The sequence below is a fragment of the Rhincodon typus genome, chromosome 10 (genome assembly GCF_021869965.1).
Source record: "Rhincodon typus isolate 14 chromosome 10, sRhiTyp1.1, whole genome shotgun sequence".
NCBI lineage: Eukaryota > Metazoa > Chordata > Chondrichthyes > Orectolobiformes > Rhincodontidae > Rhincodon > Rhincodon typus.
This window is the reverse complement of record NC_063341.1, coordinates 52,953,919-52,974,416: the sequence shown is the minus strand read 5'-3', so window position 1 is coordinate 52,974,416 and position 20,498 is coordinate 52,953,919. Positions and strand designations below refer to the sequence as shown.

General features: G+C 38.6%; 1 protein-coding gene across 1 annotated transcript in view; it reads left to right on the top strand.

The window, feature by feature from the left end:
• Positions 1-13,954, top strand: part of eif2b3 (eukaryotic translation initiation factor 2B, subunit 3 gamma) — a 126,667-nt gene extending 112,713 nt beyond the window's left edge. Inside the window, exons 9-10 of the mRNA XM_048602124.1 lie at positions 1,570-1,673; positions 12,125-13,954. Coding sequence (XP_048458081.1) covers positions 1,570-1,673; positions 12,125-12,177 — 157 coding nt within the window. The 3' untranslated portion in view covers positions 12,178-13,954. The remainder of the gene's footprint in view (positions 1-1,569; positions 1,674-12,124) is intronic.
• Positions 13,955-20,498: the final 6,544 nt, after the last annotated feature.

The following is a 20,498-nucleotide window of genomic DNA, read 5'->3' as shown; positions in this document are numbered from 1 at the left end:
TATTTATTTCAAAACCCCCTTCCCCTCCCCCTTTTCTGATGAAGGGTCTAGGCCCGAAACGTCAGCCTCTCTGCTCCTATGATGCTGCTTGGCCTGCTGTGTTCATCCAGCCCTGCACCTTGTTGTCTCTAATGATGCATGGAACTGTTTTATAGAGCAACTGTTTTATGTTGAGTAATTCAGGATGAGCAAAATAAAAGAAAACAAAAATGCTGGTAATACTCAACAGATCAAGCAACGTGTAAAGAATGGAAACATGTACCTTTGAATCATAATTCTTGAATTCTGACAAAGTGTTAAAAAAGTATGAAAGCCAAGGTCACAAGATGTTTTTATATGTATATAATATATACAATATATATGTCATGCCAGCATCTGAAAGAGAAAAACAGATTCATGTTTGGATTGAACATTGCATAAGTATGAAATCTAAACTGAGGTACAAAGAGGTATAGGGATAGGATTAGGTTATAGTAGATGGGGAAGTTTGGTTGCTAATTTTGAGGGTATATTTTCCTTTTTGCTTCGAAAAGCATTTGTTTCCCGCCCCTAATTGCTCGATTGGCAGCTGAACTGCCACCTTGAACTGCTGTGGTCCATCTCAGCATTGATACATCTGGAATATTCTAGGAAGAGTATTCCAGGTTTTGTATCCAATGACAGTGAAGGGACAGTGACATCATTCTAAGTCGGGTTTTGTGTGTTTTGCAAGGAAACTTGAAAGTGATGGTGTTTCCATGCGTCTGCTCTCCTTGTCCTTTGATGTGGTAGTGATCCTGGATTAAGAAGATGCAGTTGGAAAAACTGGGTGAGCTGGTGCTGTCAAAGGAGCCTTGGAGAATTTATTCATTGCGTCTTGTAGATGGAACGTACTGCTGCTACTGTTAATCAACATGGGAGATGGAATGCACAAGATCAATATGAGCTACTTAGTCCTGGATTGTGTCAAACTTCTTGTGTTGTTGGACCTGCACTCATCCAACCAAGTAGGGTGTATTCCAACACACTCCTGAATTATGCCTGGGCTTAGATGTTTTGTCCTCCAAAAACCACAACCATCTTCTTTTGGCCTCAGTCAGACTCCAACCAGTGGAACATTTACCCATGCTTCCTTTCGACCTCAATTTTGTGAGGTCCCCTTGATTCCACATCTCTGTCAAGAGCAATTATCTCACATCTCTGTTCTTGACTTGAGCTCTGTCAACGGGTTTTTAGTTCATGGCTATGATACGGTGTAGAGGTGTGTGACCCTGGCAGAAATTCCAACTGAGCATTGTAAACAAGCTAATGCTATTAATGACACATTCCATCACTTTATTGATGATCCAGAGTCAACCACTGGATGGTAATTGAAATTGCTGCTTATTTTTGGTAGACTAAACATACCTGCGAAATTTTCCATATTATTAGATAAACGTCAGTGTTGTGGCTGTACTTGAACAGCTTAGCCAGGGATGCACTGGCTTCTGCTCAGCATTCCTTCAGATATTTTTGAAAGGAGTTGTGTTTGTGTGCAAGCATGTATGTCGTCAAAATAAGATGATTTTTAAACATTGTTTTATTTTGCAGGTGCTGCATACAGGGTAGCGTTATTTGCACCAGAGCAGTTATTGAAAAAGGAGCTGATGTCAAGGATTGTCTGGTCGGAAGTACACTGCGTGTGGATGCTAAATGTAAGCAATCATCCATAAGCGGAAAATGTATAGAGCTTATTTGAAAAAGCCCCTACTTGTAAAGCTAATTTTATAAAATATTTTAGCTACTGCTTTCTTTCCCATCTGGCCTTTCCATAAAACTGTGGCCAGATGTTCTGTTTCTAGGTTTGGGATGACCAAGTTTTCCAGAATTCCAATTATGGCGATTTAGCTGAGATGCAAAGCATTTTATCAAGCCTTAAGTATTCTTTTGAGCCAGTTTCCTTACAATTCTGAATTCTGCCTAGATGAATATTTCCCTCAGCTCTTTATAACATTTAATTTCATATTAGCACTGCTGCCTCGCAGCACCAGAGACCTGGGTTCAATTCTAGCCTTGGATGACTGTCTTGTGTGGAGTTTGTAAATTCTCCTTGTGTCTGCATGAATTTCCTCTGTGGGCTCCAATTTCCTTCCACAGTCCAAGGATGTGCAGGTTAGGTGAATTGGCCATGAGAAATGCAGGGTTGCAGGGATACAGTAAGGAAGGTGTGTCTGGATGGGATGTTCTTTGGAGGGTCAGTGTGGACTTGATGGGCTGAATGGCCTGCTTCCGCACTGTAGGGATTCTATGATAAGGTTTCTGGCTGAAACAGTTGCATTGAATTAGCATACTCCTTAAGTTTAAAAAAAAAAGTTTAATAATTAAATTTGTGAAATATTACATTAGGAAAGAAAGCTTTGTGTAGATTGCATGTCTTTAAAAATGTAAAATGTATGCATACGTGCATTTTTTAACATGAATTCCCTCCCAAGTACTACGCCATACAGCAAGGAAAATTCATTACCATGATCCTTTGTCAAGGAGAGTGCCTTCGTCATGGCAAAAGTACTGAAATTGTCCAAAATTGCAAGTCCCGCCCTTGAACCCAGCTTCTCTCATTTTCATGGGGGCAGCTCATGATTCATGCATGCCATTCCTGGAACAAGTTGGCTGTTACAATGACTTGCTACCTCCACAACAATATGATCTTGGATTTCCTGGTGTCTGAAACTCAGAGTATGGAAATTAGACAAGTAAGAGTAGGTCAATTCTCAATACATTTTATTTGGATAGCCAAGGCACCCCTATGGAAAGCTGCGGTGGTCATGTGGATTTGGTCTAGAAGACCTTAGTGTTGAGGGTCAGGGATTCTTTGTGGCTGCAGGAGGAGTCCAGTATCTTTTGTGTGTGTGAGGAGCGGTGGGGGGAGGTGTTCAGGTACACTTTAGGATGGTCAGCTGTGGAGAATATTGTGTATAAATGATGCATACTCCCCCGGGAACTTGCCCATTTCTCAAAAAGTAGGGGTTACCATTGGCCAGAAACTAGAATGGACCAGCCATATAAATGTTGTGACCACAAAAGCAGATCAGAAGTAGGAATTCTGCAACAAGTAACTTACCTCCTTATTCCTTAGATCTTTCCCACCATCTAAATGGCACAAGTCAGGAATATGATGGAATACTCTTAACTTGTCTGGATGATTGCAACTCCACAAATACTCGCAAATCTTGATACCATTCAAGACAAAGCAGTTTGCTTGATTGGCTCCCCATCCAACACCTTGAACATTCACTCCCCTCCACCGGCACAGAGTGGCAGCAGAATGTACCATCTACAGGATGCACTATAACCATGCATCAAAGCTCCTCTGACAGCATCTTCCAAACCCAAAGTCTTTACCACCCAGAAGGATAAGGGAAGCAGAGGCATGAAAACAGCACCACCTGTAAGTTCCCTCCAAGCCACACACCATCCTGACTTGGAACTATCCATATCCTAAAGCTCCCTTCTTAACATTACTATGGATGTAGCTAAATCACATGATGAATCGTAGCAATTCAAGAAGCAGCTCAGCCTCACCCTCTCAAGGACCGTTTGGGCTGGGCAATGAATGCTGACCTAGTGACTCGCCCTAACACACTGTGAATCAACAAAAAAAATCTTTTTCTCAACAGAGTGTAGTCTGCAATATAGAAATTTAAGTAACAGAATTATACTTTTTCTTATATCTGCTTAGACACCTTAGGACTTTTTTATTCATTTACTGGATGTGGGCATCGTTGGCTGAGCCAGCATTTAGCATTTGGGAATTGAGTAAGAAGGCATAAGATTGCGCAGGATGTATGAGGGGGCTATGGAGGGTGGGTACAGCATATAGGTTAGTGTAGGGATTACGAGTGGCCATGGGACTTGGGTGCAGGATTCTAGGTTAGCATGGAATATGGACAGAGAATGAAGGGGTAAGAACAGGGGAAGTGTTTGCTATTTTTTTAAAACTTTGAGCATTGCGCCAGAGTCCGCATTCAGTCCTTCCCATTCCTTCTTGGGAATCAGACAGCCTCTTAGCCTCTCTGGGGTCACCTAGCCCAACTCCTAATCCAGGATGCAGCCCTAGGCCAAAAATTGAAAGTGCAGGCAACCGTTTGTAAAGGTCGGGTTGGCGGAGCAGGAATTCTCCAGACTCCGCACCCCCTATAAGGAGAACAAAAATAGTATCTGCCATTGCATCTCTTTGGATGAGCCACAGCTTGTTCTTTCCTTTCTCCATTCTATAAGGATTTGCCTTGGCTTCATTGAGCACTCTGCTAATAGCCCTCACTGAGACAAGGCAATCGGTCTTTGTTTCTTCAGTTTAAATAGAGTACTAAATGTTTTGCTATTGCTTTCTTTCCCACATCTGGTTGCCAAAGAATGAGACTTGACATCCTGCCAGCTGTCGAATATGTATCTCTTTGCTGAATGCTTAATAGTGCAATTAAAATGTTGAATTGTTTTATTACATGTTTACCCCATAGTCTACTATGTTGCAAAAGATATTACCAGTGCATAAACACTGTTTAGTTTAATTGAAAATGTGTTGAATTTTATTATACAAATAATTACAATTTAAAGACAATATTCGGAGCTTTGTTGTTTTAAACATCCTTTATTATTTTAAACATTGCAGGATAAAATGTTTTCAGGGCATTTAACTTTTTCATTAAACAATGAAACATTTGGTTTACAGTAAATACATTTGACAGCTGGCAGAGATGCCATTACCACATTCTTCAGCCAGCCCAGAGAACAGTAAAACTTCTCTCTAGTGTGCTTCACTGTCTTTCAATTGCATTGCCTAGTGTTTTTTTAAAATATGGAAAATCGTGAAGTGTATTCTCTTGTTCTCAGCAGGTTAAATCTTTGTGAAGCATGGTGTATTTATTTAGATGATTATTTGTAAAGAATTTATTAAAATTTCAGAGATCAATAAGGAATTAATTCAAGATCCTTAGCAAGTAGTGTTGGTGTTGCCTAAAAGGCCTGTGAGCATTAGTCAGGTATAACTGTTCATTCCACAGACCAGTTAGCCTGATTCTGTTTATGCAGGTGTCATTTGGCAAGCCTAACGTTTTTTCACCTATTCCTAATTGCCGTTGAGAAGTTGGTAGTGGAATTCTGCATACGTTTTTGAACAAATTGAATAATCCTAGATATAATCAGCAAGAAGGTTTTTGTTTTGAAAAAAGTCTGTATAATTTTGCCTGACTGCAGAAGTTCTAAAACAAAATATTGGGACCAGTCTAATATTGCAACTTCAGTAGGTCAACCATTTTTGTCTTTCAGATGTATGCCCAGGATTACGAGAACTGTTGAGACAATATGTTATTTACATACTAAGTAGCACACTTTTTGCTTTTTGAGGGACGGAATGAGAGAAGCGAATCTTTTGTTCACCACAAGGAAGACTACGCTTTCCTTAAATAACTGGAACCAAGAAGCTTGCAGTCCAATTACTGTGCTCACTGGTTCTTTACTAATGACTGAGAGTGACACACATGATTCAAATGTCTTGACTATCTTTTAGACTTTAAAACTCTGTACTGGATAGCAAAATCTTAAAATAGATTTTTTTTTCCCCAGAAACAGTGCAGATCCAACCTAATGTGAGACAAAATATTTTAGTGTAGCTTCTTTTCCAGCCTACAATGCATTTTAGCACTTCAAAATTTCACAACTATAACAACAATCAGATTAAAAATTGAAAGCAAAAATGGGAAGGTTTTTTACCTTGATGGGAAAGTACTGACAAAAAAATGAGGAAAACTTGGAATAGCAGAATTCCCAGTTTGGAAATGCATTGCACATTTGCAGGAATCCACTCATACAGCAACCATGATTCCAGGAGTTGGACCCACCCCAAGCAATAAACATGCTATAAAAACTATAATAAAGTAGAATTGCTATTTGGAGTCATGGTGGTAGTTTAAAATATGTAAAATGCATATCATTGAGGTCCTGTGATATTACTTAGGAATTTGACATTTTTAACACATCGCAAACTCATCAGTGTTCAATCTACTAGGAAAAATATCATGAAGTTTGCTTCATAAAACCGCTGGATGAGTGGCAGTGTGCTTTTTGGATATATAATTAATTTTTTTAGCTCAAGGAATGGCAGGTTTCTGATTTTTTTTTTTTGCCACTTTATTTACCCTGAATAAGCACACAGTGTGTATTGTGCGCGTCATTTGTGTTTTATTATTTAAGATGGAGTTAGACAAGTAATATTGTTAGGAGCTACAATACCCTGCAGGATTAGTTGTAGCAAGACAACAGATTAGGATGAGCTGCTTGTAGACAGTTTTAAGTAGCCCAAAGGGTCTTTCGGCTAAGACCAAGTTCTCTGGATATCTTGAAGCATAGTGCATTATTAAAACTGCACTTCTCCAAGCAAACTGGTCTGTAAAGTTTACTGTGCTCAAAATGTTGGCTGTTGTCTGAGGTAACAATCTTTATGCTTGTGGCTATCAAAGTTACACCACCCTGAACACATTCAGCTCTTTCCAGGTATATACGCAGTTTCCACAAACAAGTCACCAATGCTGTATTTTCCAAGATCAACCAATGCATCTACTTTTAATGAATGCCAACACTCTGCTCTTTATTGCACAGCAAAGGTCGACCCTCCATTGCATCCAAAGTGTTTTTGTGTCTGCCATGGCACCAGAAGATGGGTTTTTTTGTCAGCAAAGAGGTCTTTTGTCCATCAGGGTAATCATCAGGTATAAAATACTCTTGAAGCATAGTTTATGCTGCCTGAGTAGTTATGGGAATGCTGACAATATGCTGATTGTAATGTCTCTTACATCATTCCAGTATATTACACATTGCACAGTGTTCTGATTGTAGCGAGAACTGCAGTTGAAAGAGCAGAGCAATAACAGCTGTCATCATCTGCTGAGGAAAACTGGGATGAAAAGGTGGCAGAAACAGGATGACGACCACCTGACTTCCTTGCAACCAACGACACTGGCAATGTGTTGATACCTTTCCCCTGAAAATTACCTAAAGCTCCTCTACGTTAGCAACTCTTACTACTTTCTTCACCACTCCTTTAACCCTTTTAAGAACAATGAAATCATTTTATATGAATGGCATACAACAATGCAGCTTCAAAAACTGCTATGAAAAGACAGCTTCATAGTGACCTCCTCTGCGTCATAAGTATGATGTTCACTGATTGCATCATGTTCAGCCCCATTTGTAATTTATCAAGTACTGAAGTAGTCCATATCTATATGTAGCAAGACCTGGGCAGCATTCAGGCTTGTGTGTGAATGTGACTTGTCATTTACATGCCAGGAAATGATCATTGCTGAACTGCCACTGTTAACATCCTGGTGGTTACCATTAACAGAAACCAAACTCGAACAGCTATTTAAATATCGTGGCTATGAGAGGCAGTCACACTGAAAATTCTGTAGTGAATAACTTGCCACCTGACTCCTAAATCCTGTCCCCCATCAACAAGGCAAAAGTCAGGAGTGTGATGGAATACTCTCCACTCATTGGATGCAACTCCAACAACACTCCAGATGCTTGACACCATCCAGGATACAGAAGCCTGCTTGATTGACACTTCATCCATCACCGTCAACGTTCACTCCCCCACCACAAATGCACAGTGACAGGAGTGTGTACGGTGTACATCTGCAGCAATGCACCAAGCTCCTGCAACAACACCTTCGAAACTTGCAACCTTTACTATCTAGGACACGGGCAGCAGATGCATGAAGTCTAGAATTGGGATGACTTTCCTTTAAGCTTCTATCCAGTCAGGTATGAAAGTTTGCTGAAGCATCCCAGGGAGTGGCTTATGGCACACAATGTGATAATGCTGTGCAACATGCCAGTTGGAATCCAATTCCATCATAATGTCAGAAAGCACATCACTACTGCTTAACAGGTGTTCAAATATCCCATGTAATTGCTTGTGTGATGTTAGCATATGAAGGTTAAGTGCCTAAATTTCAAGTTTTAAAATAATTAGTGATCAAATGAGATTTTACAATTGTTTCTTCAAGCCCTCTCACCAAGGAGTGACAATTATGATGGTTGCAGAGTTCCTGCGGACTAAAGAACCAAGGATTAGGTTGCTGGGGTTAAAAATAGTGATTGATTTTGTGCTTTCGTCGGTAACATTTCTGGATTTGATGTGCCTTTTAAATTAAAGCATGGTACAGAAAGACTAGCATGATCTGTGATCTGCCTCACTGGTCAGCTGGATAGGGGAGGGCAGTGCAGTTTGCTCAGGCATCCCAGGTGATTGTAACATGACAATATCTGGTGGCAGTCAGTGGAAATCAGGATGGTGGGGAAGAGAGGAGCTCTCCATTTATTAACAAGAAGCTTGTATCTGCTGGAATTTAAAAGATTAAGAGGTAATTTGGTTGAAACATTATGGACCTCGGAGACCTTGACAAGGTAGATCTGGAGAGGATGTTGCCTCTCATAAGAGAATCAAGCCGCTTCTTACTCTTTGAAATTCCGGCAGGTACAAGTCCAGCCTGTCCCAACATTTCCTCATAAGACAACCCATTTACTTCAAGTATTATGTCTGTTAAACCTTTTCTGAACTGCTTGCAGTGCATTTACATCCCTCTTTAAATAAAGTGGCCACACCAAGCAGAACAGAAGTTGTTTGTTTGTTGTTGGAGGCCAGTCATTTCTGCCACAGGACATTGCAGAACTTTCGCGGGGCAGTGTCCAAGGCCCAGTTTCTGCAGCTGCTTCATCATTCATCTTTGCTCCATTATAACTTCAAAAGTAAGGAGAATCACTGTTTGTAGCAGTGTTCAGCTCAATTTACAACTCCTCAGATAATCCAACAGTCCATGACTGTGTGCACTAGACTCGGGCTGATAAGTGACAAGGAGCAATGACCATCTCCAATTAGAGAGAATCTAACCACTTACCATTGACCAGGAATTGACTGGGCCAACCTCATAAATAGACTGATATCAGTAAAGAATCCTGCATGGGTAGCAGCCTGCAGTGCTACCTTCCACCAGAGAACTGATGTTAAGTTTGTGTAGTGTCACTCAAGGCTTCACTATTTGTGGAACTAATTTCTCTCCTCCTTATCTTTGGAAAAGGAGAGAAAATAGGAAAAATTGAAAGGTTTAGTGTGGTGTGAAGCACAGATGAGCCTCTCTTTTTTGTAGATTATAAAATCATCAAGGTTGCAATTGTCCAACAAAATTATTAAAAGAACTTCTATAAAATATGATTCTTCCAAAAGGAAGGTGAGAGAAAGGACCTTTGTGTGTGTGTCGAACTATGTCATGATCTCATGTAGATGACTACATAGCAACAGTGGACAGAAACCGAGGCACAGTTTGCCTTTGTTCCCTGAGCAAGAATTGTTTATATTATGTGAAGCAACAAACATAAACAATGAAGATAGGTTAACAGAGTAATGCAAAGGTTTCCTTTCAAAACTGAAAATATATAAAGGTATGATACATTACTGATACAATGTTTTATCAATAAATTCTTTTGCAGAAAGCAGTGTTGAATGAAACTATTGGTCAGTCTTTCCTATTGAAAAACTTAGATAAATTATCATTTATTTCGGACAATATTTTGATCATCCTTTTATATAATACAAAAATTAGTATGTTTGTTTAATCACATAAACCAACCTGCAACAGTTGGTCCTGAGGAAATGAGTTTCTTGGTGGTCCTGGCCTGGGATCTAACCTTTTACACTAAAAGCTATCACAGGCAGCAACAATTTATCCTTGAGCTTGCAAACAGATTTCTCTTCCTCCCGACCCAAAGTAAGGGGAAGTTAGCTTTACATTAAGCTCTCTGTTGTCCTGACATTTGAATTTCATACAAAAGGGTCATTGTCCTGAGCCAGCGCAATCCATCGCAAGATGAGCTTAACATCTGCCAGAAACAGTGTCCATTCTGGCAAAAGCTTACAAGGTCTTTATCCTCTACAGAGTCAAACAACAGGATTTCAGGCTGACTTAGTGACTTTTACAAGGGAACTTGTAAACTAGAACCTTTCTTATTAATGATTTACAGTACTTCATAAGATAATGAAGCAGATCTGCATAAATAAATTTTATATACGTGTATACTGTTGTTGTTAACCCTGCAAAGATAATGATTATTGTTCCAAAGTCTGTAAATTCAGGAAATACTTGTGTCTGGAGGCTAACAAATTATTCAGTGCTCTGGAATAAATTCCATAACATATCTTAACTTGGTACTGAAGATCGCTATAATTGCATTAAAATTAGGTTGTGATAAAGACAAGACTTAGACCTGTACATAATGTGATAACATTTAAAAATTCTTTCACTGTCTAAACTACAACAATCTTAATTATGTTGTTCACCAGTTCAACGAGATTTGAATTATTCATAAGTGTTTCTCCCATCCTCCTTGATCTTAATGATCATTTCACAGTAACACCATTTTTATCTTAAAAACCAGAAGCTGTAAATTGTTACAAAAACAGAATTGCAGATCTGGCAGTGTTTGTGGAGAGTCCAATGACCCTCCTTCGGAACTAATAGCTAGGAAAAGGTGGTATATATGCTGATGACAGGGTGTGTGGAGTGGGATGAGGTTGATGAGCTGATAGGCGGAGATGGAGCCCAGAGAGAGTGACAGTTGGGAGACAAAGGGATGGATGATGATGTACCAAGGAGAAAGAAAAGCTGATACTGGGGCTATAAGTAGGTGAAAATAGGTTGGCTGTGCTGAAAGCAGCCCATGTCATCACAACATCTGGGATGTGGGACTGAGTAAAGGACACAGAAGAAGGTATTCAGATTCTAAAATTCTAGAACTCAATATTAAGTCCCAGAGGCTGCAGGGTCTCCAAGCGGAAGTTATAAATCATTACCTGACTCATGATCAGTCAAGAAACACCTTTAAAAACCAAAAGAACTGCGGATGCTGTAAATCAGGAACAAAAACAAAGTTGCTGGAAAAGCTCAGCAGGCCTGGCAGCATCTGTGGAGGAGAAAACAGAGTTAACGTTTCGGGTCCGGTGACCCTCAGAACTGATGGTGGCTGGGAAAACATCAGTTTATATGCAGAAAGTAGGGAGTAAACGATAGGATAGAGCCCAAAGAAAAAGAAAGACAGTTGGACAGACAAAGGAGTTGCTAATGATCAGGCTGGGAGGGTGAATAGTTGTTAATGGGGACTGTTAGTGACTAGCAACAGTGGGTGTGTAGTGGCAGGCTATGTGGTAACACCACATAGAAACACCTTTACTTTTATTAAAAGTAAAATAGAGTGTAATGAATTGACACAGCAGGAATAGTCTTAAGCTTAAAAGGCTAATAATAGGCAAACCTATCAAGGTGAGATCACCAGTCAAATAAATTTCATAGATTTTTGATTAATGCTTTTCGATGATCCTTCTCCCTTGAAAGAGAATTGAGTATAATCTTAAATCATTATTTGGTTGGCAGAGCTTGAGTTTTGCTGAAAAAAAAATACACATTTTGTCACCGATTCTTTTCTGGCTCTCATTAGGAAAGTTTGCAAGAAATGCTGATGTAAAGGGAAAACAACACTTATAGTGTATGAGAGAAAAAGAGCTGATTGGTTGGCAAATGGATTTTGATTGATAGAAGCATCGCTATGGAGAATACATCAGTGCATTAATTGTGATTCTCCAATTAAACAGATGTCCTAAATAATCCTGAGTGTGCAAAGAATTATGGTGACAACTGATTTAGGATTAACTGTCAGTCAGGCTGATTGTATGGCACATTTGCCCATACTAGAAGCTATACATATTAATATACAGGACCTTGTTCTTTGCAGATAGAGGGAGCATGGACATATTTGCATCTATATCAACTCAACAAAATAGGTGACAGCCATTCTTTGCTTCATTTCTTGACTAATCAGTCAGCCTGTCTGGTTTAAAATGTAAACAAAGCTTGGTGGTAAACTGTCAGTCACTATCTAACTGCTTAGATGTTGGCTTCACAAAGCCGTGCATTAAAAATGTGATGTTTATACTATATCTTCAAGTAGAGGTGAAATAAGTAAAAGGTTTATTACTGAAAGTTAATGTTATAGAATACAATTCTTTCTACTTTAAATTTTTTTCATGCTCACTGCTTCTTTCCCTTTGTTCTTGCAGCAAAACATGTGAATGAAGTGATAGTAGGCAATGATCGCTTGATGGAGATATAATCTCACCCACGATCTGGAGCCTCTGTAGTTTCTGTTCACATGGACATCATCAGACAAGGAACATCATCCACAGGTCGTCACAAGGCATATTAAGACCGACGAAGAATGGGCATTGGGTTTGAGTTGACTGTGCTGCTTTGCAAGCTAATTTCTGTCATCTAATATGTTGATCAATACTGGAGGTTTTTAACAGACTTTTTTTGGATACTTTCAATTTTTTTTTCTTGGTATGTCAAAAATGCCTGGCAGGAAATGTTTTAATGACTCCAACTGATACAGCACCTAATTAAGATCAGTGAGATTGGTAGCTGGCAGGCATTTTCCTTTCAAACTATTGTATGAAAATCTTTTAAAACAATCTCAAATGATCAGAATATTTTAAAATAAAAAATTGGAATACTGTGCTCAAATAGCTAAGCTCATGGTTGGTATGTAGGAGATTCTCCTACTTTGAAGTTGCATTCTCTGATTTATAATTTCTTTTTCGTGATTGCAAAATCATCATGTCAATGTACTAGTCTTGAAGGAGTAGCAGCAGGAATTGAGAATGGTCTTGCATATGTTCCTGGAGAAGATTATACTAAACAAAAGCAAAGCATGCACGAAGAAAAAGATAATTAATTTTTTGATGGTCTTTTATGTGCCATTCAGCATTGGAAAAACTGTTCAGAAATCTGGTTGGAATAAAAAATAATGCAGATGCTGGAACAAAGACAAACAAACAGGAGTTTGGGAGAACGCAGCCAGCCAGGCAGCATCTGGAGGAAAGTAACAGTCAACATTTTGGGTTTTTTGGGTAATAGCTGAAACATTGGCTGCTCCTTTCCTCCGGATGCTGCCTAGCTTGCTGTGGAAGAACAGAGTCTCCTATTTGTCTGTTCAGAAACCTGACTTCCTTCAGCTAGTTAATGTTGCCAAGACATAGACAGAAAATGAATCAAGAAATTTATGTTACATTTAAATTTGTAGGAATCGATAGAAAGTAAAGTTATTGGGACTGGCGACAAAAGAAAACCTCATGACCCCAGCGAAATCACCCAAAAACTCGAGAATCTTCCATGAGTAGTGTTGGTCCGTATCCGCTGTCAAGACAGTGGAGGGAGGGTGCATAGATTTGGTGTCTTCACAACAATAGAGTTATGACTGTATCATTGTAAAACTTTCCCATTTCCAGAAGCACCCAAGTATCTGTGAACCTTATCTATAACATGACAATCCGTTTGAACTAAGACTACTGCAATTCGAACTTGAAAAATGGGATAATGATACAACAAAGAACTGTGGATGCTGAAAATCTAAAACAAAAACAGAAATTGCTGGAGAAAGTCTGGCAGCATCTGCGGACAAAAAGCAGATTTAACTTTTCTGAAGGAACTGAAAAAGGGTGACTGGATTCGAAATATTAACACTGCTTTCTCTCCACAGATACTGTCAGACCTGCAGAGTTTCTCCAGCAATTTCTGTATCTGATAACGATGTTTAGTGTTAAACTTGTCAGTATTCATCCAGTTTTTACTTCTCTTATTAACTAACATATTAAAATGAATGAGTCAGTAAAACTTCTATATTTGCTTTTTAGCATATTACCAAACGATGTTATAATTTATTCAGTCTCTCAGACAGACGGATTCGGGTACATCAAGTAATACAGAAATCACTGTCTCTTAAGAAGACCATGAAATCTCAACTTATTGCTCATCCTGAATTCTTACAATACAGATTTATGAAGTTCATGCAGCTTGTCTGTATTTATCTCAATAAACAAGATCTGTTTACAGCTTTGTGTTTGCTTTGATTTGAAATGTATGTAAATTACTGACTAGCCAAAGGACACATTGTAAAAATATCTTTATATCAGAATATGTTGGTCCACAGAATAACCATTGCCAGAAATGCAATGATGGTAACTTAAGTGACCAACCAAAACCAATATAATTCATTGAAAACATGCAACTTAGAATTGTACGCTGCTTGATTAGTATATATCCCTCTAAATTGAAACAATTTTATGGTTTTCACTTTTTTGCTGTACAATGATTAGCAGTTATCTAAAAAGGCTTCAGTTGTTGTAATGATAAACTGATAAATTACTGTTTGTAAACGATTGGATCAAAAGTACTTTGTTTCAGCTGAACTGCCCAAATAGCTAAGCCATTCTCCTAGTTGGGTCCTTAGTCGTGCATAATTACTCAAATAAAAATTTTACTTGCTTTGGAATTGCCCGAGCGTTTTCAGTTGTTACAATTATGGCACCTTTTGATGACAAAATGCACATGTTACACTCTGGCCTTTTGCAACAGAACAGATTCTGGATCAAGAGAGAGAGATAGTGGGAACTGCCGATGCTGGAGAATCTGAGATAACAAGGTGTAGCGCTGGATAAGCACAGTAGGCCAAGCAGCATCAGAGGAGCAGGAAAACTGACATTTCAGATTCTGGATCAAGACACTCAATGATGATGTTTGGAAGAAAACTTAAAGTTTTAACATGACAATTAAAGCAAGCTCCTGCTACATGGACCTATGAAATTTCTGCTTATGGTGAAGGATATCCTTGGTGCATTAATATTTTTGTACTTACTGGCAACATCGTGGCCTCCCAGATAAGGGATAGGTGAAGTAAAGAATTTGAAATATCCACCTTTTGTGCTCCATGTCCACATTCTAAAGAGCATCAAATACTGTATGAGTGTAATGTTTTCATTTTGACACAGGTTGTATGTGTTGAATGGTGTAACGGCTGGAAATTGTTCACACAAGGACAAATGTAACACAATTAAGTCATTTCTAGGTATCAGCTTAAAAATTTTCATAATCTGATTTATGTCTGAAAAGCCCTAGTTTTGCAAACTATCAAGTATTCAGTAACCAGTGCATACAGAAGTAAAGTCAAGACAAAGCACTGGAAAGTTTGCTGTAGACATTGTGTTTATTTTGCATTGATATTGAATGTAAAACATCTCTTTCATTCCTAGGAATAACAAAAATGTATACTTAAGCATTTGCAAATTCATGGTGTTGCTTTGACCTCATGTAGGAAATAGAAGCCTGGACATCACATCACTCTACATGACAAACCTGCAGTCCAGACAACTGAGCTAACCACCCCACTCCTGTGTAAGATTATGAGGAGCATGGACAGAGTAAATAGAAAGCAGTTGTTCCCCTTAGTTAAAGAGTCACTAATAACAGGTATAATTTTAAGGTGAAAGGTAGGTGATTTAGACAGGATTTGAGGAAAACCTTTTCAGGATGGTGGGTGTCTGAAATATACTGCCTGGGAGGGTAGTTGAGGCAGGTAACCTGACAACCTTTAAAAAGTACTTTGATGAGCAGTTGAAATGTCATAACATTCAAAGCTATGGAAGTAATACTAGAAGGTGGAACTAGTGTAGATCTAATGTAGCTTTTGTGGTACTGATTTGATGGAGTGAACTGCCTCTTCTAGACTGTATGATCTATAGCTTCCTGACAGAGAACTTTCATATATAAATATATATATATATAAAAAACCTTGCATAACCACACAGAATTTGCTGGTTGATCATTTTTGTCCATCTCTGCCTGTCAGTTCCAGCCTTTCAAAATCACTGTTAAATCTCTTGCCACCCCATCTTTCCATTGACTCAGGCTTGCCTGTTTTCCCTGCTAGTCCCACCTTCATCAATCCTCATTCCATTTCCTCTTTTTGTCTGCTACAAATGACCGTATTATTTAAATCTCTTCTTGGCTATTTTGTATTGCTCCCATAATCTTTGCTGACTACCTTATGTGCTGGTTCCTGATATTGTCCTTTCTCGTCACTCCACATGTCTATCTCCATATCCAGATCTCTCTACTTTTCAGTAGTTACTTTCTTGGTAATGTTGCCCAGGTTTTTGCACTATATTTACAACTACCTTGTACAATTAACATTTTGAGTCCAGTGATCCTTCTTCAGAAAACTTCTTCCATTCTGACAAAGGGTCACTGGACTCAAAATGTTAACTTCGCTTTCGCTTCATAGATGCTATCAGACCTGTTATGTTTCTCCAGCAATTTCTGTTTTTGTTTCAGATTTCCAGCATTTGCACTTCTTTGTTTTATTTATGTCTTGGAGATTCTTCCTTTCAGTTGAAGCAATCCTTTTCTAAACCATAACTCTCACTGCACTTCTAACTACTCTAAGCAGAGCTAATCGGCTTCTTCATTTCTATTTATACCTTCTACCACCACTTTATTTTTATTGATGCATTGGATATGGCCTTCAATGGCTAGATCTGAATTTATTGCTAATCCCTGATTGCCTTTGAGAAGGTGGTGGTGAACTGCCTTCTTGAACCACTGAAGTCTGTTTGCATAGGTACAATAACAATGCTGTTAGAGAGGAAGTTCCAATCATTTTAGTCAGCAAGATGAATGAATGCCAATGTATTTCCATGTCAGGATAGAGAATAGCTTGGAGGGGAATCTGCAGATGGTGGTATTCCCATTTATCTGTGGCCCTTAATCTTCTAGATGGTATTGACGTGGTTTTTGAAGGTGCTGCTTAAGGAACCCTGATGAATTTCTGCAGTGCTTCTTGTGGATGGTACATACTGCTGCTACTACATGTCAGTAGTGGAAGGAATGAATGTTTGTGGATACAGTGCTAGTCAAGTGGACTGTTGTTGATGGTGTCAAGCTCTTTGAGTCTTGCTAGAACTACACTCATCCAGTCAAGTGGGGAGTATTACATCACACTCCTGACTAGATGGTGGACAGACTTTAGAGATTAGAAAGTGAGCTAGTCACTGGACAATTCCTAGCTTCTGACCTGCTCTTGAAGCCACAGCATTTATATGCAAGTCCAGTTTAGTTTCTGTTCATTGATCACTCCTCGGATTCACCAACAGCAATGCTATTGAATGCTGATGGCTAGATTATTTTCTATTGGTGATGGTCATTGCCTGGCACTTGTGTAGCATGAATGTTGTTTGCCATTTGTCAGCCCAAGTCTAGATATTATCCAGGTCTTGCTGTATTTCGACCTGGACTGTTTCAGTACCTGAGAATTCACAAATTGTGTTGAACTTTGTTCAATCATCAGAAGACAATCTCACTTTTGACATTATGATAGAACTACTTCAAACTGTTCATTGTCTCCAAGCTGTCACCCATAACCTTTACACCTTCATTCTAACCGTCTTCCTGAGGCTAAAACTGATGGTCCATGTATTGGGTCTTTGAGTGACTGATCTTCCTAGCTTTGACTTTCATTGTTTCTATGTTGCAACTAATTTTCCTTAATAAAGAAACAAACTATTCGAACTGGTCAGCAGAACAGAAAGTTTTGGAAAAAATCAACATAATATGATTTGGGAAATAGCACCTTCATCAAAAATTCAGAATTCTTTACACTGGAAATATTTTGATTTTTTTTTCTGTCCATTCGTGCTAGCTCATCTGCTAAATATTTCCAGAAGCTACATTGTTCATATTCAACATTTGCAGTTATTTGTTCTTTACCCCATTCGATGGTTAAACAATTTTAGTTTTATGATCAAGCCGTCAAAATGTTAACTTTCTTATCGCTTAAGTAAATTTGATTCCGGATATGGTATCCTCAGTTAGTGCCTCAATAAAGACAGGACATGAAGAAAATCCATTGAGAAGAAATGTTTTACACTGATTTTATGGACCAGCTGAGGTCAGTTAAGTATATTTTTCCTTACAGCCGAAAAAAAGTGATTTCCTGAGAGAGTGCACCAACATGACTTTTTTTTTAAAGTCATCTTACTTATTTTAGCTAAGATTAATAGGGAGATTTCTGCCTTGATAATGTAATTGGTATATGAGCAAATGCCAAAAGGGGATGTCTGTGCTAATGGGATTACAGATGCGGTGTAGAAGTCATCAAGAAACAAACTGCTTTGTTGGCTTGTCACAAAATTAAGAGAATTCTTTGTGTTATGACTTTACATTACTCAGGATCCAGGTAAATCAGCCAAGGATCATCTGGTTCTTCAACTGTGTTTCTAAATTCATCCACCAGTGAAAAGACAAGTAGCAATTAAGATGTATATCTACATGCTTTCTAAAATTGGTTTTGCTGGCTGTTTTTGTTTTTTGGACTTTCTACCTCTACATATCAGGTGAGCTTGCAACAAGTACCGGTAAATATTCAACAAAAAAACCTGGAAATGCAGGAGAAATTCATAGGTCTGGCAGCATCCATGGAGACAGAAACAAAATTAACATTTTGAATCTGATATGATTTTTCTTCAGAACTGGCAAATCGTTCTATAGATTGCCTTCTTGAAGGCACTCACATCACTTCAATCTGAATCGGTCACAGGAAGTCTATTTCTAAGATATCTCAGCTATTTTGGGCATTTTTATGAAAGGGGGAGAAAGTGGTGTGTGTCAGTTCTAAATGATTTAAGTGTAGACAGCCCAGAACAGTTAAGATGAGCTACTGATTCCCAGTTTGGACAGTTTATTTTAGGAGTGTTTTATTTATCTTCCTGTCTTGCCTCCCCAACTGGAGAAGACAGTCAGATGACCTTGAGCCTTGACTAATGCAATAAAACTGCCCACAAAAAAGTTTCACAAAAAGATCTTTCTCCTGCCTGTTTGTAGTGAATGCAAGCTTTGCACATGAGCTCAGATGATAGGAGGCAGTTTTTATGCAATTCTTCAATCAGTCTCTTGTTCTTAGGCTTCACTGACCATCTGTGTTTAACACATGAATTAGGAGTAGGCCATTCAATCCCTTTACCTACTCTGCCATTTGTTAATATCATGGTTCATCTGATTGTGGCTTCAACTCTACTCCATTTGATCCTTTTATCAATCAAGAATCTATCTTTCACAGTCTCAAAAATATTCAATGACGCAGCGTCCACTACTTTCTAGGGAATAGAATTCTACACCCCTCCTTTTATCTCTATTTAAATAAAATTCTGGCTGGCTTTTAATTTTTCCTGCCGAAGTGAACAAGTTCACAATTTCCCACATTATACTATCTGCAAATTTTGCGGCCGCTCATTTAACATATCTATATCTGTCTTCAGACTTAATATATCTTCTTTATAACCTGCTTTCCTACTTATTTTTGTATGCTTATGAAATTTTCTGATAGTACATTCAGTCTGTTCATCCATGTTATTGATTTGGATTGTAAATAGTTGAGCCCTAGCACTGATCCCTGTGGCACTCCACCAGTTATAAAGTCATAGAGTCATACAGTGCTACTTTATCAATCAGAAAAATACCCATTTGCCCCTACTTTCTGTTTCGTATTAACTAATCAATTTTCTGCCCATACTAATATGTTACCCTCACCATGAGCTCTTGTTCCAATGCAAATCCCAGGACAGAGGAAAATCCAGACCTATGGTGACCTGCTAGGGCAGAATTCCACACAAATGTCTCTTGTCGATCTGCTTTTAACCAGGACCTTGAAGGTTAAGGCATACAAGAAATGGTAAATTAGAGACATTGAACTTCAAAATCCTTGTTTTTATTTAATAACTATTAGGATAGTGAGTAATTTAAGTCATTATGGTTCTCCTTTTAATTTTCCTTTTCTGTTAACATTTGTTTTGATGTGATTCTGCTGTTGGAGTTCTCCCAGAGAAACGGAAGAGAATGAACAAAGTATGTTTCTGTCTTGTCCTGATGGTCAGTGAAGCCAAAAGCCATACAAATGAAAAGCAAATGAAGGGGGGTGGGGGGTAGTAAACTGCACATGTAAATAGGAGAGCATTAAGGACATAGAGATTATAAGTCAGGGTCATTCACCAATGCACAGGGAAATCAGTGTGGATGAACCAGTAGCCCACCCACATAGAGCAGTCAAGCCTAACCGCTGACTCCTGCACGTTCATACTGCTCTCCACCAATTTGTCTCCAATGTTCTGTTTCATAAATAAACTTTCCCTCCAAATTCATGCCATTTAAAGGGACATTGATACCAATTTTCATACTCTAAAGAGGCTACAGTCTACTACTACAAAACTCATCATAATTGTACATTACAGATTGACTTTAGTTATTCCTGTTATTTATTTTGAAAGGAGATGATAACTACTGAAGAATGGTTACAAATTATTTTGCTGCCTAGTGTTGATAAAAAGTATGCCTCCAAGATGAGGAGGAGGATGAATAATCATTTATTTACATTATATCAAGTAATGACATTTCATAGAATGTATAGCACAGTAACAGGCTATTCAACTCAACCAGTCCACATCAGTGTTCATTCTCTACTTGAGCCTCTTCCTATCCTTTCTCAGCTGAATCCAGTATTATCACCATATCATACTTGTCTAGTTTTCCCTCCCAGCACTAGAGATTTCC